Source organism: Indicator indicator, chromosome 5, assembly GCF_027791375.1.
Source record: "Indicator indicator isolate 239-I01 chromosome 5, UM_Iind_1.1, whole genome shotgun sequence".
NCBI lineage: Eukaryota > Metazoa > Chordata > Aves > Piciformes > Indicatoridae > Indicator > Indicator indicator.
Window position 1 is genome coordinate 25,508,050 of NC_072014.1, and position 23,083 is coordinate 25,531,132.

Genomic DNA, 23,083 nt, shown 5'->3' on the forward strand with positions numbered 1-23,083 from the left:
GCTGGGGGTGTGGGGTAGATGGGCCCCCCAGGAGTGGTCTGTCCAGTGGTATTCAGCACCCTGCCCCAGGACTTCAGGTAGGGTGGTGCAAACCCCATCTCAGGCCTGAAGAGCCCTTGACCCCATTCCATGGAACAGGGGAGGGAAGGGCTGGTGTGCCCTGGAGAGGGGAAACAGGCTGTGACAGCAAAGGAAAGTTCACTTTAAACAGCCTGTCCTAAATCGAGGTCAGGAGGAGGCTGCTTTTTAACCCCTCCTGAGCTGCTTCCCTTCCTAGCAGCAGTGCCCGAGAGTGCATTCCCACAGACCCCTCTGCAGGCAGGGGCCACTCCTTTTGCAGAGGGTGGACAGATGTCTTGGACCTTCCACAGCCTCTTAGGAAAGCCCTGTCTGCATGGGAAGCAAGAGATGAGGAGCAAGACCCGGGGACCCTGCCAGAGTCCCATTCCAGGGTTGTGGCCCCAAGCACTCAGTTCCAGCAGAAACCCCATTTGCTGTGAAAAGCAATGAGGCGGCAACAAGAAAGCAGCAGTGCAGGGTTGCCTCCTGTCCTGTCCAGACTCACTCAGCCTCCCCACAGCTCCATCCCAGGCCAGGCTGACCCAGACTGGTGGAGCCTGGGAAACAGCTCCAGAGACCCCCACGCTGGCCTCGCCCCAGCTTCCACCAAGCTCTGGGACAAAGCTGCTGCCGGGAAGCTGGAATGTCAAACAACTCCCTCCAGTCATGACATCTCTTGAGCGAAGCCAGCTGCATCCCATGGCTGCCCCTCCTCCCCAGTCCTCCCTCCCCACTGCTCCCCAAGGATTTAAGCTGCCTGGGGAGCTGAACACAACATTCCTGAGCTGCAGGCACTTCATGGCTTGGAGCTGGGCAGCATGCGTGGATGAGATGCCAGCCCCTCCTTGGCCCTGTACCTTGCCACCAGGGCCTGCATGCCCACCTTGTGTCTGGCCTTGGTTTGGGGGTGAGCAGAGGGATGGGAATGAAGCAGTGAGGACGTCCATCCCCCTCTCTCCTGGCCTCTGGCCATCTCCCTCCATCCCACTCCTTTTACAGCCATGAGCCTCCCAAGCTCCTTTACCCTAAGAGGGAAGGAGTGTGTGGCCCATTCCCTGGCGCTGACAGACCCAGGATGCATGCTATTGTCTAAATAGGAGATATTTCTCCTTCCCTGCCTGGACCATGGCCCACTCTGGCCCACCAAGGTGCCAGGAGCTGATGGGTGCCCTACAGGCTACAGCCCCCCCCAGCCCAATGCTCAACCCAGCTGCTCCCATGCCTTCATTGACCCCAGGACTCAGGGCTGGCACTGCAGCTGCACATCCTAGCCCCCCCTCCTGTGACCCCAAGTGATGGGGATGCTGGGGATGATGGCCTGTCTGCAAGTGGTACAGTGATGCTGTGGATGCACAGTGATACCGTAGGTGCACACCTTGTGTGGATTCTGGGGGTGGCCAGATAACATGAATGGATGCTGGGGGGTGTTTTCTTGCACCCCTGCAACTGTGTAGGTCCTCTGGGTGAGTTGCTGCCTCTGTGGTCCATGAGGACGTTGGGGGAGACCTGCTACCCCCAGGACCACGTTGATGTTGGAGGAGAATTCCATGTCTGTGTGGAGGATCAAGGCCCATGCCTGCCTCCATCAGGATAATAGAGGTGTTCACCCATTCCTGCAGCCCACAGGCAGGTTGGGCATGTCCACTTGCTCTCGTCTGTGAGGATGTTCACTTGCCCCTGTGGCCACGAGGATTCTGGAGATGCCTAGCTATCCTCATGGCTATGTGAATGTCAGGATGATTGGCTGTCCTCGTGATCCATGAGCATTCTAGAGTGTCTGTCTACCCTCTTGCAGGCCTTGATAGCATCACCCATGCCAGTGAGATGAGGCAGCAGTTACCCACTGCATCACTGGCAGCTTACGTAAGGCATGGAGACCATTCGCTCAGCCTCCAACAATGCCCAAGCTGTGATTTCACTTTCCCATGCCCAGACACATGGGCTGACATGGAGAGGGAAGCCACCTTACTTTGTGTCATCCCTGCACTCCTCCTGGTAGGGTGGGCAGGGAGGGGGTCCAAGCAGCCTAGCAGACAGCAGGAGAAAGGGATGGCACTTCCTGAAGCTCCAATTCTGTTTATATGCTTTGTCCTGGGCTGTACCTCCATTAACTCCTTCATGCGGGGCTCAGCTTTGGCTGCCTAGCCCCAGAGTCACCTGATGCCCCAGGCAATACTTCTCAGGGCAAAGCCTACTCAGTATGGCACCCCAGGGAATGTGGGAAAGGGCAGGGTGCCCTGTCCCTGTGGGTCCTGCCCCTGCCAGGCACCCCTGAGCAAATGTGTGAGCTCAGCTTGTGGGGAGACAGAGGAGGGAGTGGTGCTAGTTTAGGGGCACTGTCTGGGGTGCCCTGCCTCACCAGGGGGTCTGTAAGGCAGAGAGAGATGGGGCCAGGAGCCATGCTTTCACAGGAGAGTGGTGTCAGGGTTGGGGGTGGCCACAGCAGGTGTTGTGCATCCCCTGGCACCTAGCCAGGGGTGAGTCAGAGACCACCCGGAAATAGCCAGCAGGAGCTTTTTCTGGAAGCCCCACTCTCCTGTGAATAGCTGTGGCATGACAAGACACTGCCCTTTGCTTGAGCCTGCAGGGCTGGGCAAGGGCCACACCCGGTCCTGCCAGTCACCCCTGCTCTGGTCACCCCAGATCTGGGTACCCTCTGCTTCTGCACCCACCCTGGGACCCATCTGCCCTGGGCACCCATGTCCACCCCGCTCGCTCTGAGTAGCCACCAGCTTAGGGGAACCAAGGGCTCCAAGAACCCGTGCTGCAGATGTCCCTAGAGGTCTCCCAGGAATGGCCTGGGGATCACACAGTAGTACCCGATCCTTAGCTGAGTGCCTGCTGCAGCCGAGAGTGATGCTAGCAGGAGGCGTTGGGGGCAGCTGCCTGCCATCCATGTTCCTTCAGAAGGACAGTGCAAGGTAGGGGGCATGTGTGCCCCAGCTCTGGGCTGGGCTGCTGGCTGCCACTCCCAGCCTGGTCTCATCTCAGCAGGGTGTTTTGCTGTGGTGGCTTTGGTTGACATAGAGACTCTCCAGCTGTCTGCTCACAGGGTGCTAGGTGATGGGGGTGCTCAGTCCCTTTTGAGAGGGGGAAAGGCAGGTGCTGGAGACTAGGAGGATAAATCTAGAGCTGTCATGAGCTCCCAGCACAGAAGGTCTCAGGGTCAGGGGCAACAGGGCCCCACTTTCCAATCTCCAGAACACAGATGGCATCTCAGGCTAACAGTGCACCCACACTGGTGACTCAGGAGCTCGGAATCTGGCTGGCACCGAGCACCTGGGCCCCATGCAGTGCTCATAGGCTGCCACGTCCCTCCTAAGCCTGGATACTCATTGCTGGGAAGACACAGGATCCTGCTGGGAAATTATGCAGGAACACTGAAAGAAACCTAAAACCTCACTGCTGTACCCAGCCCATGCACAGGACACAGCCAAGGGCAAGTGCCATCCTGATCTGTGTGAGGCCCAAGGGTCCCATCCCCTAGATGTGCCCAGGCTGTGCTCCCACTGGGGCTGGCAGGCAGCTGGGATGTGCCCTGTCACTATGCCAACTCCCAACACCCCTGTGCCTCATCACCATTCTGGGACACTGATCCCCAGCATGGCAGCAAGGGTTTGAGCTTCAATTTCTGTGAGGGCCAGGCAGTGTTAAGGCAGGGGAGCAGCAGTGATGGGGAATGAAGCCTGGCCTACACCAGTGACTCATCCCAAAGATGTACCTATTCCCTTGGGCACTTGCACCCCTGGGTAGCATGGGGACAACTGTAGATAGATCAAGTCCTGTTTCAGGGTAGCCTTGACCCACCTGGAGCTCAGAATTGGGGAACTCCAGGGAAGCACTGGAAAAGACCCCCATGGAGCTGGTTGAATCACCATCCCTGGAGGTATTTAAAAGACAGAGAGATCTGGTGCTAAGGGACATGGATTAGGACCAGATTTGGTAAAGTTAGATAATGGTTGGACTCGACAATCTTAAAGGTCTTCCCCAACCAAAATGATTCTATGATCATCCCTGGGAATTCTGTCCTTGCCTCTTGGCTCCCACTTCAGCCCCTCCTGGCTGTTCCCAGCTTCCACCTACTCAGTCCCCATTTTTGCACTAGTTTTGACAGGCAGTGAGTTTGCCTGGCCCCAGATTAGGGTGCAGGGTGTGGGATTGGATTGCAGAGTGTGGGGTGCAGGGTGAAGATGTGGATTGCAGGCTGCAGGGTGTGGATTTAAGGGTGCAGAGTGTGAGGTGTAGGGTGCAGGGTGTGGATTACAGGGTGCAGGATGCACAGCGTGGATTGTGGAGTGCAGGCTGTATGGTGTGGATTGTAAAGTGTAGAGTGAGGAGTTCAGGGTGTGGATTTGAGGGTGCAGGGTGCATGATGCTGTGTGTGGATTATGAGGTGCATGGTGCAGTGTAGACCATGAAGAATGCATGGTGAGTGGCATGCAGTGCATTCATGAGGGGTGCAGTGTGAAGCCTGGGAAGTGCACAGTACAGGGTGCACTTTGCTGTAGGAGCCCGACCCAAATTTTGTGTGGTGTAACCTTGTGTCCCAGAGTGTAGAGCAAGAAAGACCTGCCCGGAGAGGGGAGGTAGGAAATGCAGAGAGGACCTTGCTTACCCCAGCCTGAAGCAAGGCCTCCTCATTCAGGAAGCTAACCATGGTGGAAGGTGGTGAATTCTGTGAAGGTGGGACAGTGTCTTCCTGAGTTAATTTCTTCATTCTGTGACCATGCCCACTCCACTCATATTCCAAAAGGATAATAGTGTATTGATCGATGTGCATCCACCACAAAAGACTTTACTGTGTCTGCACCCACCACTGAAGAACTACCTCAAAATCTGCACTAATTCTGTGAGACATTACTGAAAGGCCATGTCACTTTCTCTTTTCCTCCTCCCAACTTCTACTTTCATGAACTGTTTCATCTTTATGGCACAAGAAGCCTAATGCATTCATAGTGAGCATATAATGCACCTCGATTCAAATAAACTTAACTACTCAGCCATTTGGTGTTGGTTCACCGTAATTTACTCTAACGGAGCTTTCGACTCTAGCAGGACCCCCTGTGCTGCCCTGGGTACCTCGGCAATTGGCTCGTGACGTGCAGGTTGTGGACTGTGGGGTGCGGGGTGCAAGGTCTGGACTGGAGGGTACAGAGTGCAGGGTGTGGATCTGAGGGTGCAGGCTGTGGATCTGAGGGTGGAGACTGTGGATCTGAGGGTGCAGGCTGTGGATCTGAGGGTGCAGGGCGTGGATCTGAGGGTGCAGGCTGTGGATCTGAGGGTGCAGGCTGTGCGGCGCAGGGCGCGCGGTGCGGGTGTGTGGGTTGCAGGCTGAGGGGTGCGCGGCGCCGGTGCCGGGTTGCGGGGCTCTGGACGCGCACCCTCGGGCCGCCTGGGTTCGATCCTCCGCGCCAGCAGTGGGCGCACGTAGTGGGGCAGCGCGTGGCGACGGCGGCCATGCAGGTAAGGGGCGGCCGGGCGCGGGTCGGGCCTGGGCCCGGGCCCGCGGCTGCGGGGTGTCCCTGGACCCATAGCGGTGGGTGTCCCGGGCCGGGGTGGGATGGTGTTGACGCTGCTCGGTGACGGCGGTGCCCGCAGGCGGCGGCGCAGGGCTCGAAGCAGGCCGCGCAGGCGGCGGCGCAGGAGCTGGTGAAGTTCGTGAACCGGAGCCCCTCGCCCTACCACGGTAAGGAGCCGCCCGGCCCCGCTTTCCTTTCCCCTCCCGTCCGCGCAGTTTCCCTGACGGCTCTTAATTTCCTACCCCTCCCCCCCCCCCCCCCCCCCGCCTCGCAGTGGTGGCCGAGTGCCGCAGCCGGCTGCTGCAGGCTGGCTTCCAGGAGCTGAAGGAGACAGAGCACTGGGAGGTGCGGCCCGCGCAGAAGGTGGGCCCGGAATGGGAGCGCGGGCGCGGGAGGGGAAGGCGTGGGGAGCGGCCGGCGCTCATCCCTTCCCTTCTGCCCGCACCCCTTCCCCTCTGCGCACAGTACTTCATCACCAGGAACTATTCCACCCTCATCGCCTTTGCCGTCGGCGGCCAGTTCAAGCCCGGAAATGGGTTCAGCCTGCTGGGAGCCCACACAGATAGCCCCTGCCTGAGGGTGAGGCTTCCCCCGGAGCTGGGGCATAAGGCCTGTAGCATCCTGGCTTGTATCAGAATTCGTGTGGCCAACAGGACTAGGGCCTGTGTTTAGTTTTGAGCCCCTCACTACAAGAAAGATACTGAGTTGTCCAAAAGAGGGTAGTGAGGCTGGCGAAGGGTCTAGAGAGCAAACCTTGTGAGGAGTGGTTTGAGAGAACTGGGGTTGTTTAGTCTGGAGAAAAGAAGCTGACGGAGGACCTTAACACTTTCTGCAAATACCTAAATGGAAGTTGTAGTGAGGTGGCTGATAGTTTCTTCTCCCTAGTAACAAATGACAGGATGAGCAAATTACCTCAAGTTTTGCCAGGGGAGGTTTAGATTGGACATAGGAAAAATTTCGTTGTGGAGAGGGTTGTCAGGCACTGGAAAAGGCTGCCCAGGGAAGTGGTTGAGTCACCATCTGTGGACTGTGATTCTCTGATGTCCTCCAGTTTCACTCCACAAGTGAAAAATACCCTGACTCCCACTATGTCCCGCAACACTGCCACCCAGAGTGGCCTATGCTGACTCTCTGCATTGCTCCACCTACTGTTACTGCCTCTGTATCCTCGGTTTCACAAAGCACCTCACAGCACCCTGTGCTGACAGCAGTGAGATTGAGCATGCTCTGCCCAGTCCCCACCAGTTTACCAATCCCTGAGACTTTGTAGAGCTGGCAGTGACACCTCTCCTCTTGCCCAGGTGAAGCGCCGCTCTAAGCGGGGGCAGGTGGGCATGGTGCAGGTTGGTGTGGAGACCTACGGAGGGGGCATCTGGAACACATGGTTTGACCGTGACCTCACTGTGGCTGGGAGGGTGATCATAAAGGTAAGCCTAGTTTTGGACAGGCACAGAGGGCTAGCTGTGTGTCCCTAGCCCTGGGTTCATGACTCCTACCCAAAGTGGGACCTACTTAACCTCTCAGCCCTGCAAGCCTGGCCCCAGAAGTCCTTGTGTTTCAGGACACAGCCACAGGGCGCCTGGAACAGCGCCTGGTACGTGTGGAGCGGCCCATCCTCCGTATTCCCCACCTGGCCATCCATCTGCAGCGCAGCATCAATGAGAACTTTGGGCCCAACACCGAGCACCACCTGTAAGGCCTGGCTCAGTCTTAACCCCTGGCCAGCCCTTGGGAGGTCTGGCACCCTAGCCTCAGCTCTCCCACTTTGGCAGCTGCTTATTGTGGTGGCAGGGTCTGCAACGTCTTTTCTTAGCCTCATAGAGTCCTCGCAAGAGATGCTTTCAAGCCTGGGACTTGGGAAAGGACACTGGGGTGTCCTAAGGTGGCACGATAGATCTGTGCTTGAAATGTTCTGTCCCCTTGCTCTGTTTGGCCTGCCAATTGCTCCTGGAGCAGCAAGGAAGGCATCCTGGGTTGGTTGTGTGTGACCCAAGCAGGGGTGATGTGCAAAAGCCCTGGGAGCCAACATGCTGTCTCCCCACAGAGTTCCCATTCTGGCCACTGCTGTTCAAGAGGAGCTGGAAAAGGAGGTGCTCATGGAGACCTTGCCTTGTGGTGCTGCAGCCCAGGTAAGCTGGGTGCCACGGGCTAGCTGGAGCACTTGCTAGGACCTCACACTTACCAACTTTGATTTCCATTCCTTGGAGACTCACCAGCAGGTTCTTCTCCCAAGGGACTGCTTGTAACCTTCTACTCCACCCCAGAGCTCTGTACACGACACATCTGCTCAGCCATCTCTCTGTTCCCACCCTGGTCTGCAGCCATCACAGAGAAGGGGGTGCAGTCCTGTGAAGCTGTCAGTCCTGTGAGGCAGGGCAGGGAGAGGGGATTGCACAGGGGATAACGAGCCCCTTGCTGCACCCTATGAGCAGCTCTGCTGTCCTGCCAGGGGGGATGGGGATTTCTCCTACTGTCTGCTGCCTGCCCTGCCCACAGCCCTGCATTCTTCCTAGGCAGAGCGGCACAGCCCTGTTCTGTGTTCTCTACTCTGCTCCCAGCTGGGGGTGAAACCAGAGCAGATTGTGGAGCTGGAACTCTGCCTGGCAGATACGCAGCCAGCGGTGAGTAGGAGCAGGAACCTCCCTCTGCCTGCACACAGCCTGTGGGCTGACACTGCATACAGGTGTTACCTGGCACGCTTCCACTGCCTGGGGCGTGCCAGGACTGCAAGCTGAGTGGAGCGAGAGGAGGCTGCTCCTGAAATGCAAAGATGAGGGGACTGCAATGGGGACCCAGTGGCAGATACTTTTTGGTGACCCAGAGCCTGGGCTCTGCTCCTCATGGCTCTTTGCCTGCAGACACTGGGTGGTGCCTTTGACGAGTTCATCTTCTCCCCACGCCTGGACAACCTGCACAGCTGTTTCTGCGCCCTGCAGGTGAGCAGGAAGGGGAAAGGATCATGGAGGCCTCAGCGTGGCCCCCACATACCCCAGCTCAGCTTGGCTTAGTGCTCTGGCCATGTCCTGGCCCAAGGCTCTGCAAGGTGTGTTCCTGCGGGGTGTGTATGGCATGTTGGAGGATCTAGGGCTGGTTGGGTGCTGCCCCCTTTGGTGGGTGTATGGGGTTCCCATCAGCTACCAAGGGTGACTCCTGCTCTTGCTGCACAGTGAGCATGGCTACAGCTCCCTTCCATGGTGCTTTATGCTTTCCTGGAAAAGTTCCTGCTGGGACAGTGCTGAACTTTCCGAGATGGGATGGCACTCAAGCTGGCGTCCTTCTTCCTCTAATCCTGCAGGCCTTGATTGACTCATGTGCAGCGCCCTCCTCCCTCTCCCAGGAGCCCAATGTGCGTCTCATCGCTCTCTATGACAATGAGGAGGTGAGGAGGGCCTTGGAGTGGCTGGTACAGGGAAGGGCTCCATGTTCTTCACTCTTCCTGAGCCATGCCTAGCAAGAGATAGAATCCAGACCCCAGTGGATCAAGGAGGAATTTGTTTACCCCCCGCACAGAGAACAGCCCAGGCAGGGGGTCTGGTTGGAAGCTGCTTTTCTGCCTTTGAGCATGCCTGTCACTCAGCTGACCTGTGGGCTGCTGGAGGTTTCTGCCCCATGGGTTGTGCTGACAGTGGTGCTTGGCAGGTAGGGTCAGAGAGTGCACAGGGTGCGGAGTCCTTGCTGACAGAGCTGGTGCTGCGCCGAATCTCTGCATCACCACAAAACCTGACAGCCTTTGAGGAAGCCATGGCCAAGTCCTACATGATCAGTGCTGATATGGCCCATGCCGTGCACCCTAACTACGTGTGAGTAGTCTGAACAGCACCGCAGGCCAGGGCAGCCTGCCTGCCATGCTGGCTGTCAGGCCATATCCCTGACATTCCCTAGGGAGTATGGACAAGACAGTTCTTGGTGCAGCAGGGTGGGAGGACTGTAAGATGAAACTACTTCTCTTTTCAGGGACAAGCATGAGGAGAATCATCGTCCAGCCTTCCACAAGGTGAGGGCAGCCCTCTGCTGCGTGCTGAGACTGGTTGCTGTCTGTCTGTCCAGCAGTACTGTGAAACACCCAGCTGCTGCCTGGAACATGGTCCTGGAATGCAATTTGATAAGAGTCAAAGGGCATTTGTCCAGCAGCACAATTTGGTCATGCCACTCATCTGGTGTTAAGCACTTGTGACCACAGCTTTGGCCCTGGAGCCCTTTCCTGCTCTGATCTGGGGCTGTCCCCATCCTGATGGATCACCCAGGGTGGGAGAATGGACTGGTTGGTTGGGGTGGGAGAATATTGCCTGGGCATGGGTGTTTCCAGAGCCATGAACTATCCCCGGTGCAAATCATGGGTGTGCAGTGCCTTTCTCTGTGCAGGGCCCTGTCATCAAAGTGAACAGCAACCAGCGCTACGCCTCCACGGCTGTCACTGAAGCAGTCATCCGAGACATCGCCGCCCATGTGGGTGTCCCTCTGCAGGTGAGGGGGCTGGGTGAGCCACCTCCATGAACGTTACCAGCTTGGAGCATGGCCCTGTCCATGAGTTCATGAGAGGGATTCTGTACCAGATACCCACCCATCAGTTACTGTGTCTACCCTGCCAGGGTCTGTGCTGCCTGCTGCTCTGGGACTCCACCTTCAGGGCTGCCTTGGAGATCAGGCTTGGGAACAGGAAGGGAGGGCCTGTCCTGAGCATGTCCCATCCCTGAGGGATTTTGCACCCTGGCTTGGGAACAGTACTAGTTCTCCATCCCAGGTTGACTTGCTTCAGGCCTGGGGCCCCACATGGGAAGCCATGGGTAGCTTCTGAGTTCATGTCCCCACACAGGAGTTCATGGTGCGCAATGACATGCCCTGCGGCACCACCATTGGCCCCATTCTGGCCTCCCGCCTGGGGCTGCGCGTGCTGGATATTGGCTGCCCACAGCTGGCCATGCACTCCATCCGGGAGATGTGCTGCACCTCGGGTGTGCTCCAGAGCATCACCCTGTTCAAGGTGAGACCCCTGTCCCGTTCATCATGTGCTGAAGCCCCCTCCCTGCTGCTCCACACCTCCCACATCCCCGTTCAGCCCCTGTCCTTGGCACTCCCCACCCAGGTGGGGGCAGGTACTGAAGTGCTCCCCACCCAGTACCAACGCAGGTACTGAACTGCTTCCTGAGGTGCCTCCTCACATCCCAGCCTTCCCTGGTGACAGCCATCCTCAAATGGTTCCTATGGCAACCAGTGCTAGCCTTGAGTCAGTGATGGGTTACTATGGTGACACAGTCCTGCTCTCTTTGAGTAACTGCCTGCTATGATGCTGCACACGTAACTTGACAGGGAGCCACCATGCTGCCTGCTCTCCCTGCCTGTCCACACCATGGCACCCTGACAGCCTATCTTCTTCCAGGGCTTCTTTGAGCTTCTGCCAGCAGTCAGCAGCAGCCTGATGGTCGGCTGAGTGGCATGGGCGGGTGACCAGCTGCAAGTTTGGCCCAGGGGCCATTAAAGCGTCTGTCTCATCAGCGAGTGGTCCATGAGTGCAGCTGGGGCGGATGGTGATGGACCTGGATCCCCCTGGTCTGGGGACCCCCATGACTCCCACCTGTGCTCTCCCAGGGGGACAAGAGTGGCCTCGTCAGTGCCATGTTGGGTGGGGGATGCCGTGTGTCCTAGCTAATGGGGAGAACAGAGGGTGTCCCCCTGGCTCTTTGCAGCACTGGGACTGTCCCCAGGGGAGTGAAGAGTAGGCTGCACATGTGCTTCCACAGTCAGGGGTGCACTGCAGGCTCTAGCCTGGCACTGCTGTCTGCACATTGGCCACGCTGAGGGTGCTGAGTCCCTACTGCCCACATAAGAGGTGGCCGATACCTTCCTGCCTTTGCCAGGGTGGGGCTGTGAGGGTGTGGCCCAATGCTCGCTATTTATTGGGTGCTTCTGAGGGGCGCGGGGCCGCAAGACCGGGCAGGGGCCAGTGAAGCGGGCGGCCCGCCTTCAGGGGGCGTGGCCAGCCTCCAGGGAGGTTGCGATTGGCATACTGCTCGGCCGGCAGCTCGCAGGGCGTAACGCAATTGGTCGCGCTTGACAACGGGGAGGAACGAGATCGACGTGAAGGGGATCATCCTTCTCATTGGCGCAGGCTGGGGGGGGTGTGGTGCGACGGCAGCAGGCAGTGCGCCATTGGTGGCGAGGAGGCGGTGGGCGGGGCGCGCGGCGGGGCCGCGGGTTGGCCGCGGCGGTGGCGGGGGCGCGGCCGGCGGGTGCGCCATGGTGCGGCCGTGAGCGGAGCATGGGGCGGCGGCTCCTCCGGGTGCTCCTTTGCCTCCTCCTGGCGGGCCGCGGGCTGCTGCGGGACGGCGGTGCTTCCGCCACAGCCGCGCACGGTGAGACCGGGACCCTGGGGCGCCCTCCTGGGGAAGCGCGGGAGCAGAGGAGGGGAACCCATCCCGGGGAGCGGCAGGGCAGGGGTCTCCACGGCTGGTGATGTGATTTCTGCTACGGCACACAGCAGCAGGCCTGGTCCCGAGCGCAGTGCTGGAGAGGTACCAGTACCGGCACCAGGGGTGCGGCAGCGGCAGCGGAGGCGCCTCTCTGCTGGGACTGCCGGGCCGGTGACGGTGCTGCCCCGGGGCGCTCTGCTAGCTAGAGTTGCTTCTGCCAATCTTGGGCCGGTTGGACGGGTCTCGAGTAAATCGGTATCCGCTCAGGGACTCTGCTCGGAGCAAAGCCGGTGTCTGGGTCTGCCGCAGGGATGGAGAGCCCAAGGTAGCAGCCGTGAGCAGCGGCTCGTTCCCAGATTACGACGCCCTTTAGTCGTCCTCCGCCGGTAAGCTCGACCCGGCCCGGGATGTGAGGGCGAGCCGGTGCACCTGATCACCTCCAGCTCGGCCCGTGCGGCCCCTGTCCGGGGCTCTAGGGAACCAGGTACCGCTGCCGTTCGTAGGGCTTCAGCTCCCCCGACTCATCCTGCACGGCACTGCCTCGGGGGCCGCTGACTCCCAACCGAGCCCCTGGAGCTGCTGCCGTCCCTCGTCCTCCGGCGGGCCCGAGAGCGCCGGGGTGCATCCAGCCGCAGGGCTGAGGGCCCCGCCGACTCCGGGAGCAGGCAGGGATGGTGCCGGAGTGGCTGCAGCCGAACCACGTCGTGTCTGGGGGAGTCACCAGGGGCAGGAACTGTCGCCCCTCTCGGCGGAGCGGTGCGTCCCGGCGGGAGACGGCTGCTCCGTTTCAGCACCGCGGACAGCGCTCGCCTGGCCGCGCTCCCCCAGCCCGGACTCCTCCGGGGATCCCCGCGGCAGCGGGGACCTATGCCCCGCACCTGCGCTGGCACCCGCTCCGGGGCAAGCGGACAGGAGAATGCAAACGTTTCGGGGACCCCCATGCCCACTTGCCCCTTCCTCCGCAGCGGGCTCGGCGGGCCCCTCCCTCCCCTCCCCCCGGTTGTTTTCTCGTTCCTTCCTCGCCATCCGGGGCTGAGTCATCGCCTGCTGCCGTCTCGCTGCTGACGATCTTGGACCGAAAAGGGGGGAGAGAGGAAGAGGAATGCCGCCCCCTGCCCAAGTGCTGCCCCCCGAAGGGGGTAGAGAGACACACGCACCCGCTCCATGGGTTCTTTGGGGTCCCTCTCACAAGGAGTGTGGTTTCCTAGTGCCACAGAGCACGGGGCTGTGTCCCTGCCTTGTAATGCCATATGTGGGAGGGCAAAAGAGGTGGTCTTGCAGGACTCTATACTCCCAGCCTTCCCTTCCTAACTGCCAGCACCCCAAAAAACTCCAGGCCTTTCCCCAGGACCAGGCTCTGTATATATCTTGGCCCTGTATTCAAGTGGGAGAAGGCTGATACTGATGCTCTGTTCTGCGTTTACCACCCCGTGCCTCCCCATTCCCTTCCTCATCCCCATACTGCACCCCCGTGACACTTTCTAGGAGAGTGAGGGTTCCCCAAGCAGTTGGCAATGAGCAAACTCCATTGGAGCCCCTCTTGGATGCTGTGCTGACTGGCCTGTCTGTCTGTCCCAGGGTGCCTGTTTGACCGGAGGCTGTGCTCCCCCCAGGAGGTGTGCGTGCAGGGTAAGCAGCTGGCAAGGCTTCAGGGATCCCTCCTTCCTTCCCAAGGGAATACGGAGGGTGCAGGGCTGCCTTGCAAGGAAATTTGAGGTGCAATGCAGGGGGCGTGTCAGAGACCCTCACCCTAGGGTGTTCATGGATCCAGCCTTGCCACCTCTCATCTCTTGCAGATGGGCTGTTTGGACAGTGCCAGGTGGGCTCCATGCAGGACAGACCCTACTTCCAGGTCACCTCTCCTGTTCTCCAGCGCCTCCAGGATGTCTTGCGGCATCTCATGGCACAAGGTGAAGGGGGAGAATGTGGGCGGAGAGTCACTGCAGCCCATCAGGGAGGGGGTGTCACACAGTGTTACCTAGGGGCACTAAGGCTGTCTGGAGTCCTGCTGGCCCTAGGGATGGGGTGACCTGAAGAGGGGTCCAGCTGATTCTGGGAGCAATGGGGCCAAACCCAGGCCATGGGACACAGGATCAGCACATTAGGGCAGCCTCTCACAGGCTTGCCCTGCAGTCCCAGGCCACCTCCATGTCTTACACCTCCCTCCCATGTCAGGGCTCTCATGGCAGGATGGCGTTACCCAGTATGTGATCTCGCAGGAGATGGAGCGCATTCCCCGCCTCCACCCTCCACCCTCACTGGAGCCAGCAGCCAGGGACAGGTAGGGTAGAGCCAGTGGCCAGCCTGTGAGCAAAGCTCAGCAGGACAACGAGGGCTTTGTCCCCAGAATGGGGTTTTGGGGCGAACCCCTCCCTTACCCAGGTGAGTTACCCCAGTGCTGTTTGCCTCCGAGGTTCCAGCCCCTCCGCAGCTCCCCATGGCGAGCCCTGCACCCGGGGGATCCTGGCCTGCCAGCGGCTCAGCATCTGGGGCAGCCCCCACCGCTGCTGCCCTCCCCTCTGGTGCAGCGGTACCTGGAGCACCTCCTGTTGCCCCCCACACCTCAGCTGAGCTATGAGGAAGCTCTGCTCAACCCCTACTCATACCACAAGGTAAGCAAGGCATGGCAGTGAGCTCCCTTCTCCAGGGCAGAAAGGCAAAGATGGGCAAGAGGCTGCAGCACTCCCAGCACTCTCCTGGCAGTGCTGGAGTGCCTCCTCAGCTCTGGGGTGGCAGGGGTCCTGTGGGGTTTGACCATGGTGGCTCTGTGTTTTGGTTGCAGTTTGGCTATCAGGACAATACTCACCAGCTCCCCAGCAGCTCATCCAGGCAGAGCTCTGAGACCTCCTCACTGCTGAACCGAGTTCCCGCCCAGACCCTTTTTGGGGCTGGCCCTGTGCCCTCCTATGGTGGGCAGCCAGGAACGGACGGGGGGCATCTCTTCCAGGACTTGGGCATACTTTCCCTGCCCAGAGAGAAAGCCAGCCGCCCAGACCCTGCCAGCACAAGGCTCCAGCATGGCTCACGGCTCCCTGGTGACTACAGGGACCTGGAGGAGGGGGAGCAGCCTGCGACCCTGGCTGCCCAGCCCCCCCCTGCACAGACAGGTACCGTGTCCTGCAGGCAGGCACCAACTCTTATCCCCATTCTGTCCCCATAGCCACATTTCTGATGGCTGAGACTCTCCCTCCTCTTTGGCTTCATGTCCATGGGCTGGGTGTCACCCTGACCCCACCTGCCCCAGCTGCTGTCTCCCCAGACCTTGGTTTCTCTGTAGATGCAGAACATCCAATCTGATGCTGTCCTCTTGCAGATGCTGCCCTGAAGAGACTGTCCTCCCTTCTGACCAGCTATGGTGTGGGACTGCCAGAGCTGAGCCCCCAGCAGCTGAGCAGCCTCTCCACCCTCCTCCAGCTGCTCCAGAGCTCTGGTGAGTGGGGTGCAGGGATGGGGCAGGCAGAGGCTGGCAACGAGTGCAAGTATGGCCCCAGGAGTGTTGCCTCTCAGATCAGGTTGCTGCAGGATCTCTGTCTTTTTTCTTCCCAGGTGTTGCTGACCCTGAAGTGTCCCCAGCAAAACGAGTGGGTTTGCAGCAGGTTGGTGCTGGAGGAGGTGCCACGCTGCAGGTAGGATGTGTGTGTGTGGAGGCAGAGGGGAGGGAGGGAAGCCCCTGAGGTCTCTCCTTGGATGTCCCAGCTCCTTCTTTTCCTTTCTTCCAGGTGATGGAGGGAAACATGCAGCATGGAGAGGAGCCAATATCCCCTTCCATCCCAGTGCTGCCCCCCCAAATCCCAGCCAGCAGCTCCCCAGGGGACAGACTGAGGGACAGGGCAGCATCCTCAGCAGTCCCCCAGGCCGAACCACAGCGGGGACATGGTGGGGTTGCACTCAGCCCTGGGAAGCCAGTCATGGTGGAGAAGAAGAGCTACACAGAGGCAAAGGATGGTGGGGTACAGCGGGGCACACGGCCACCAGATGAGTACGGCTACATCATCACAGACCAGAAGTGAGAGCCAGGGGGATGTGTGTGTGTGTGTAGGGTTTGTATTCCCTGCCCAACCAGCTGTCAGAGTTCCATGGGCTCTGAGCCCCTGCCCAGAGCTAACTGCTGCATGATGGGAGGCTGGGAGCAAGTGTGTGTACACAACTGCCTCTCTTCATGCTCATGTGCAGGAAGAGAGATCAGCTCACCCCCATCACCATGGGTGTACTTACCTCTTGTGCACCCTGACACCCCTGCAGCTAGCACCACCCTCACTGTACATGTGGGACTCCCTGAGTCTATCTGTTCCCTTTCCCCAGCAAGTATGAACTCTCCCCTGCTACCCACTTCTCACCCTACTGCTGTCTCTGCAGGCCACTGGGGCTGGCTGCTGGCGTACGGCTGCTGGAGCTCCTTGCCAAGCACCTCCACCTCTCCACAGTCAGCTTCATCAATATCAGGTGAGGGAAGCGGGGCTGTGGGGTGCTGCTGTCACAGCCCTGGCCATGCACAGCCACCCTGGGAGAGGGACTGGGTTATGGGGGAAGTGGGACCTGTGCTCCCGTTTCACACTGTGTCACCCCTCCCCAACAGTGTTGTGGGCCCCGCGCTCACTTTCCGCATCCGGCAGAACCCCCAGAACCTCTCACTAGCAGATGTGGCCAGTCAGGCTGGTGAGTTGTGCAGGGGTCCCCATGGTCCTGCTGCTCCATCTCAGGGACTGGGAAGGAGGGGCTACCACCATACATCCCAGTGCTCTTGGCTGAACCGAGGAGCTGGCATGGGGTGGGCAGCTGTTGGGGATACCCCAGGGATGTCTCGTGGGTAGAAGGAGAGCACCATTCTGACCATCTCCTCTCCATCCACAGAACAAGTGAAGGTAGAGCTGGAGGAAGAGCTGGGCCTGAAGATTGTGCAAACAGGAGTGGGAGAGGTAGGAGTGAACACCCTGAGGGCTGAGGTGGCCTGGGACAGGGAAGCGAAGCTGCCACTACTGGGCGCGAGCAGCACCAACCAGATGCAAGCTGGGGAGCACAGTATGCCCCAGCCCTACGGTGCAGGGATCTTTGTGAGCAAGCCATATACATGATTCTGTGGGGTAGCTGAAGAGCACAGGCCTCTGGGTAGTGTTGGAACTGCTGTGTTGGAAGACAGACTCAAGTTATTGGGGATGAGCCAGAGCAGGACTGTTCCAGTGATCCCTTCCGCCTGCACTCCCTGCACATTTGTCTCTTTCCAAAACAAACACTCTTCAGGATTTAAAGGAGTGTGAAAGAGTTTCCCAGAGGCTTTTATCCCTCCAATCAAGGCCAGGGAGCTGCAGGCTACACCCCACAGGGCTCATCCTCAGCCTTGCCTTCCTGTAGCCTCCACACATCATCTTAATCTGTGGCCTGAGTGCTTTTGTGCTGGGCTCTGCCTAGAGCACCCCAGAGACTGTGGCTAGGCAGGCAAAATGCCATCATGTCCCCAGGGAATGACAAAGCAGCTGAAGGCAGGAACAGAGCAGGAGCCATCTGCTTGGAGAGGGGCACCCCCTCCCTATGCTTCTCTGGGGACTCCCACAGTCTCCTGGGAGAAGAGCAGAGGCCAGAGATGGGGAACTGAGCCTAGTTCTGAGTGTGCAGTCTGGGGAACAGAAGTGGTATGGCAAGTTTCTATTTTCTATCCTCCTGGCCTGTGGTAGCCATGGGCAGGGAGGAAGGATGGGGAGACCTTGGAAGAGGAGGCAATGGCCATAAAGAAGGGATGGCCTGACCACCTAGGTGACTTTTCTCCATCAGCAACCTGGAGTGTGGCTATGGCAATGCCTTTTGATGCAGGTCTGGCTGGAACTGAGTGAGATGACATGATGGAGCTGAAGCTCAGATGTGGCTGAGGCAGTTTTGTGAGCCCTCTTCTGCATGGACTAGCTTGTTCTTATCCTTTACCTCCCCCCCATCCCCGTCTTAGTTCTGAACTTGGTGGAACTGGTGCAAGATTTGGGGAAGGAGGGATGTAGAGAGGCAGGGGGACATCAGGGCCCAAGCAGGCCACTCTGTGACCCCAGCCCTTCTGACATCTCTAGTCCTGATGATACCTACAGAGGCTGTAGGGTTGCTCCTTCTTGTGTGTCCTGTGAAGCCGGAGGGTGCTGCCCCTGGTGAGCGCACCAGCTGCAGAGCTGGGTGGCAGCAGTCAGATTGGCCACCAGGAACTGGAGCTGGTGAGACTTGGAGGGCAGACAGCAGTGGGGACCGCTGGGGTGTGGGCATCCCCAGGTGATGATGATGATGATGTATGTGATAATGATGCAGTGTTCCCTCAGTAACCTCATCAGGCTCATAGCCAATGGGAGGCTGTGGTAGTGAGGTAATGCTGGGCTCTGGCACCTTATTGGGCACGGGGTGTTTGGTGGAGGTGACGCCCCAGGCATCCCTGTGCTGCCCCAGGACTTGGCTGTCAAGGTAACAGCATTCTGATCAGCAGAAGCTGTAGGATGTGACCCTGGGAGGTCTCGGCCTTTTGAGAGTGGGTCTTATCTAGCAAGGACTCAGCACCATTCTGTCTCAGTGTGAGACTCTTATGGATTAGGCTGCCAGCCCCAAGCCACAGTGAAGGAATCCTGGAGGGTGGCAGGGGCTGTGCTGTGTCCCAGCTGAGGAGAGTGATGGGGAGGACCTGTCCCCCAGACACTGCAGCTGAGATAACACCAGCCCCCTGGCAGTGCTGGGCCATCTTCTTGTGTCCTGCTATGGAGCAGTGACTGCAGGGGAAGCCCCCTGGGAACAGCAATTGCTGCCCTGGACCCAGGGTTGCAGTGGCTCATCCTTTGCCATTAACCCCTTGGCCCGAATCTGTCCCTTGTTGACTTCCAAGAGCTCATTGCACCTGAACTGCATAGGGCTGCTGCCTGCCATGGAAAGGGATAGCTCGATCTGGAGCTGCTCTGCAGAGCAGCCCTGGGTGCTGTGAGCAGGGGAGCAGCAGGTTGCTGCTGCCTGGGCTTGGACAGGCTCTGTCCCCTCCAGAAGCCCTAGACACCAGAGTGAGCAATGCTCCATGTGACACGTAAGTGGGTGCAACATGTCCCTATTCCAGTGACATCCAGCACCCCCGTGATGCCTCAGCTGAGAGTGCTGTAAGAATCACCACAGCACTGAGTGTCTTTGCTCTGTTTTAGCCCCCAAAAGCCCCAAATATGGTGCAGAACAGGGTATCTGCACCCCCAGCCCCATGCAGAGCCCAACCTGCTAACCCTTGCTTGGCTCTGCCCCCAGCGGAATGAGGCTGCTGCCTACTCACGCCCATCTCACTTTGGGGACGGCTTTCACTCGGTGTTGCTGACCTTCATCGCCCTGGGCTGCGTGGCAGGCATCGCCGTCGCAGCTGCCGCGGCCTTCTGCCTCCGGCGCCATGCCAAGCAGCGGGAGAAGGAGCGCCTGGCTGCCCTGGGGCCTGAGGGTGCTGCTGACACCACCTTTGAGTACCAGGTAGGACCCTGTGGGATGCCACATTGCCGGGTCAGCATTCCTTGGGCTGCAGAGGGCTGCCCTAGGGCAGCGCTCTGGCTGAGGAGCAGGACTCTTGCTGGGGTTCTGCAGGAGCTGTGCCGCCAGCACATGGCTGCCAAGTCTCTCTTTGGCCGCACCGAGGCACCAGCTGAGACCTCGCGCGTCAGCAGCGTCTCATCCCAGTTCAGCGATGCGCCGCAGCCCAGTCCCAGTTCCCACAGCAGCACGCCTTCCTGGTGTGAAGAGCCAGTCCAGTCCAATATGGACATCTCCACTGGGCACATGATCCTGGTGAGCTGGCCTGGCAGGATGCCAGCCTCCTCCATGACACCCCATGTACCCCCACCCCATCTGCTGGGCTGACCTCCTCTCTCTGCCTTAGGCCTATATGGAGGACCACCTCCGCAACCGGGACCGGTTGGCCAAGGAGTGGCAGGCTCTCTGCACCTACCAGGCTGAGCCCAGCATCTGCTCCATTGCCCAGAGTGAAGCCAATCTAAAGAAGAACCGGAGTCCTGACTACGTGCCCTGTGAGTATCCCAGCCACTCCACTTCAGGGACCGCTTCCCAGGGCTGTGTCGGGAGGGTGGTAGAGAGCACGGGATTGCTTTGGGGCCACAGCAGGCTGTGGCATGAGTTTGGCTTCAGTTGCCTGAGGAACTTTCCACATCCCCATCTCTGTTTCCCCAGATGACCATGTGCGAATCAAGCTAAAAGCAGAGAGCAACCCGTCCCGCAGTGACTTCATCAATGCCAGTCCAATTGTGAGTGGTCACCAGGGGCTCCTGCTACTGCCCCCCCAGTCTGTGATGTGCTCAGCCCAGGCAAGGCTCCCTCTCTGGGGTAGAGCTGGACTGAGTTCACATCCCTGTGGGCTACAGATGTGAGCAATGTGCCTGCCCTGTTTTTCATATGTGATTAAAACCCATTTCCCATCTGATTGTGGCACCTGAAGCTCTCTCCTCAGCCCTCCCATCACCCCTGGAGTATCCCCCTACTCATCCTGGTGTCACCTGTGCAGTCTGACACTCCCTTTTCTGCTCCAGATTGAGCATGACCCACGGATGCCTGCATACATTGCGACACAGGGGCCGCTGTCCCACACCATCGCAGACTTCTGGCAGGTGAGCGTCACCCGTGGTTACCAGCCCACTGGAGTCCTTTTGGGTGCTGCCCACCAGAGGAGTCACGGCAGCTCAGCTGCCCTCCTGCCTGAACTGTCACCTGGTGGTAACAACTCTCATGCCTTGCCCACAGATGGTTTGGGAGCATGGCTGCACTGTCATTGTCATGCTGAGCCCACTGGCCGAAGACAGCGTTAAGCAGTGTGACCGCTACTGGCCGGACGAAGGATCCTCTCTCTACCACATCTATGAGGCAAGTGTGGCCTGTAGCCCAGAGCAGGGAGCACCTTCTGGTCTCTGTCCCCTTCAAGCGCAGCCCCCCTGCTGCCTCATGCTGACACCCGCTGGCTGCCTCTCTCGGGCAGGTGAACCTGGTGTCAGAGCACATCTGGTGTGAGGATTTCCTGGTGCGCAGCTTCTACCTGAAAAATGTGCAGTCACAGGAGACCCGCACTTTGACGCAGTTCCACTTCCTCAGCTGGCCAGCTGAGGGCATCCCCACCACCACCCGGCCGCTCCTTGACTTCCGCAGGTGAGCGCCCACCTGGTGTGTGCCAGCTCCCAGGGAGCAGAGGTGGTCCCAACCGCAGGGGAGTGGTGGGCAAGGACATCGCTGCCAGCGTGATGAGGGTCAGGCCTAAGGCATGGACTGATTTGGAGGACAGGGGGATGCCATGCATGGGGAGGAGCACAAGAACCAGCTTCCGGCCAGCTTGGGATGAGGCTTAGTTTTCTCAGGTGCAAGAAACTTCCAGCTGAGGTTGCTAGAGCACTCCAGACTTCATGGGGAGGGTGGGAAAGTACTTTTTCCCAGAGCTGGCATTGAGAGCAGCACTACGTAGCACCTATCCCAGCCATAGGTGCAAGAAGAAACTCCTGAAGCCAGTCTAGAACATCTGTAACCCTATTGTTCCTCACACCCTATAGGCCAACAGCAGGTCCCCAGCTAGCCCAGGGACCACTCCCAGGAGGTTTGCAGTTAGTGCCTGCTGGGGTGTCAGGATCCCTGGGTGGTGGTGGGTTTCTGCCAGGGCCTGGCCAATCACTATCCCCAGGCCACATGAGGCCAGAGGACCCCTCTTAGGGCAGCAGTGGGTCCCTGAGCACATCGCCCTCCTCTCCACCCTGCTCACGCTCTCTCTGTCTCTCTGTCTGTCTGTCTCTCTCTCGCAGCTGTCGGCGTCATTTTTGTGATTTGCAGCTAGTAATCTGGCTCCAGTTGCATAGTCACAAAAGTGATCGTTGGCAGCCGTGCCTGCTGCATGGAGCATGCCGGGAGCCCTGCTGGCGCCTGGCCCTCAGCTTTGCGCCTCACTGGACCAGAACTGCTCCCCTGGGGTCCTGCCACTGTTCCCCTCCCCAGGCTGGGAACCCAAGGAGCTGGGCTCTCTTCCCTGCCCCAGCCCCTTTCCACCCATGGTTCCCATCCCATTTCCATCACTGGGGAATTAGGGGCAGCCGTGTGCCAGATCCCAGGTCCACATCATGGGGTGTCTGCTGCCCTCCAGCTCAACACAGCAAGAAGCACCTAGAGAAGCCTTGTCCCTGGTATAGCAGGGTGCTGACCTGTTCCCTCTTGTCCTTGCAGGAAGGTGAACAAGTGCTACCGGGGTCGCTCCTGCCCTATTATTGTGCACTGCAGGTACTGCTGGGGCTGGAAGCATGAGTGTGGGCTGGAGAGTGGCTGCAAGGCTGGGTCTGGCTGGCCAGGACCAGTCCCTGCTGTCCACTTCCCTGCTCCAAGCATCTGTGTCTTGCAGTGATGGCGCAGGCAGGACTGGGACATACATCCTTGTTGACATGGTCCTGAACCGAATGGCCAAAGGTAGGTGCAGAGCAGCACTGCTCTACTCTGCTCTGCTCTGCCCTGTCTGGGGTGTGTGGGACCTTATGCTTGGCCTGTGGAACCTCTCCTAGCACCTTTCTCCCCCTCTGCCCCAGGGGTGAAGGAGATAGACATAGCTGCTACGCTGGAGCACATCCGAGACCAGCGGCCCGGCATGGTGCAGACCAAGGTATCCCCAAAACTGGGGCTCCTCTCCCTCCCTGAGCATGCACAGCCCTCAGGGCTGGGCTGGCATGAACCACTATCTCCTTCTGCTCCCTCAGGACCAGTTTGAGTTTGCACTGACAGCCGTGGCTGAGGAAGTGAATGCCATCCTGAAGGCGCTGCCACAGTGATGACAAGGAGCTCTCCCCTCTGTCTTCCCTATACCCCCCCTCCCCTGCAAGCTTTGTGTGTTCTCCTTGCCCTGCTCTTGGGGCTGCTCTCCCTGTAAAATGCTGTCTGTGCTACTGGCCCTCTTTTCCCCTGTCCCAGCCCCCTTGCCCCTCTCCCATAAGGCTCAGCCCCTCTGCGTGCAGGGCCTAGAACCCCATGGTGCCTGCTGCCAGCACTGAGGTTACTGGACTCCATGTACACTAGCCCCTGCGAGGAGGGGACCAGGTGATGCTGCTGGGAGTCGGCCTCTCTCCTGCACCCTAACCTCGTGGTCCT

The 23,083-nt window shown here is 59.2% G+C and overlaps 2 protein-coding genes across 2 annotated transcripts; both read left to right on the forward strand.

The window, feature by feature from the left end:
• Window positions 1-1,930: 1,930 nt before the first annotated feature.
• DNPEP (aspartyl aminopeptidase) lies at window positions 1,931-11,041 on the forward strand. The gene is made up of 16 exons (XM_054381234.1): window positions 1,931-2,055; window positions 5,391-5,523; window positions 5,659-5,746; window positions 5,854-5,942; window positions 6,045-6,158; window positions 6,881-7,006; window positions 7,141-7,271; window positions 7,624-7,708; window positions 8,093-8,200; window positions 8,438-8,515; window positions 8,875-8,958; window positions 9,219-9,379; window positions 9,534-9,573; window positions 9,942-10,043; window positions 10,393-10,560; window positions 10,957-11,041. The coding sequence occupies exons 1-16, from the start codon at window positions 1,931-1,933 to the stop codon at window positions 11,005-11,007; spliced, it is 1,683 nt and encodes a 560-aa protein (XP_054237209.1). The 3' UTR covers window positions 11,008-11,041.
• A 794-nt stretch (window positions 11,042-11,835) lies between these two features.
• On the forward strand, window positions 11,836-22,767 carry PTPRN (protein tyrosine phosphatase receptor type N). Its single transcript, XM_054380850.1, has 23 exons — window positions 11,836-11,929; window positions 13,565-13,615; window positions 13,783-13,896; window positions 14,162-14,267; window positions 14,400-14,598; window positions 14,769-15,093; window positions 15,300-15,416; window positions 15,533-15,612; window positions 15,706-15,992; window positions 16,343-16,429; window positions 16,563-16,642; window positions 16,838-16,902; window positions 19,229-19,441; window positions 19,553-19,753; window positions 19,845-19,992; window positions 20,153-20,226; window positions 20,509-20,586; window positions 20,720-20,839; window positions 20,952-21,118; window positions 22,175-22,228; window positions 22,347-22,411; window positions 22,528-22,601; window positions 22,696-22,767. The coding sequence occupies exons 1-23, from the start codon at window positions 11,836-11,838 to the stop codon at window positions 22,765-22,767; spliced, it is 2,871 nt and encodes a 956-aa protein (XP_054236825.1).
• The last annotated feature ends 316 nt before the right edge of the window (window positions 22,768-23,083 follow it).

Bases quoted from the DNA above. Each gene is read 5' to 3' on its own strand.
- DNPEP (XM_054381234.1), top strand. From the start codon at position 1,931: ATGGAGACCATTCGCTCAGCCTCCAACAATGCCCAAGCTGTGATTTCA. The intron at 5,943-6,044 runs GTGGGCCCGGAA...CTCTGCGCACAG, and splicing joins AGGTGCGGCCCGCGCAGAAG to TACTTCATCACCAGGAACTA. The intron at 7,709-8,092 runs GTAAGCTGGGTG...CATTCTTCCTAG, and splicing joins CTTGTGGTGCTGCAGCCCAG to GCAGAGCGGCACAGCCCTGT.
- PTPRN (XM_054380850.1), top strand. From the start codon at position 11,836: ATGGGGCGGCGGCTCCTCCGGGTGCTCCTTTGCCTCCTCCTGGCGGGC. The intron at 16,643-16,837 runs GTGAGTTGTGCA...CTCCATCCACAG, and splicing joins AGATGTGGCCAGTCAGGCTG to AACAAGTGAAGGTAGAGCTG. The intron at 21,119-22,174 runs GTGAGCGCCCAC...TTGTCCTTGCAG, and splicing joins CCGCTCCTTGACTTCCGCAG to GAAGGTGAACAAGTGCTACC.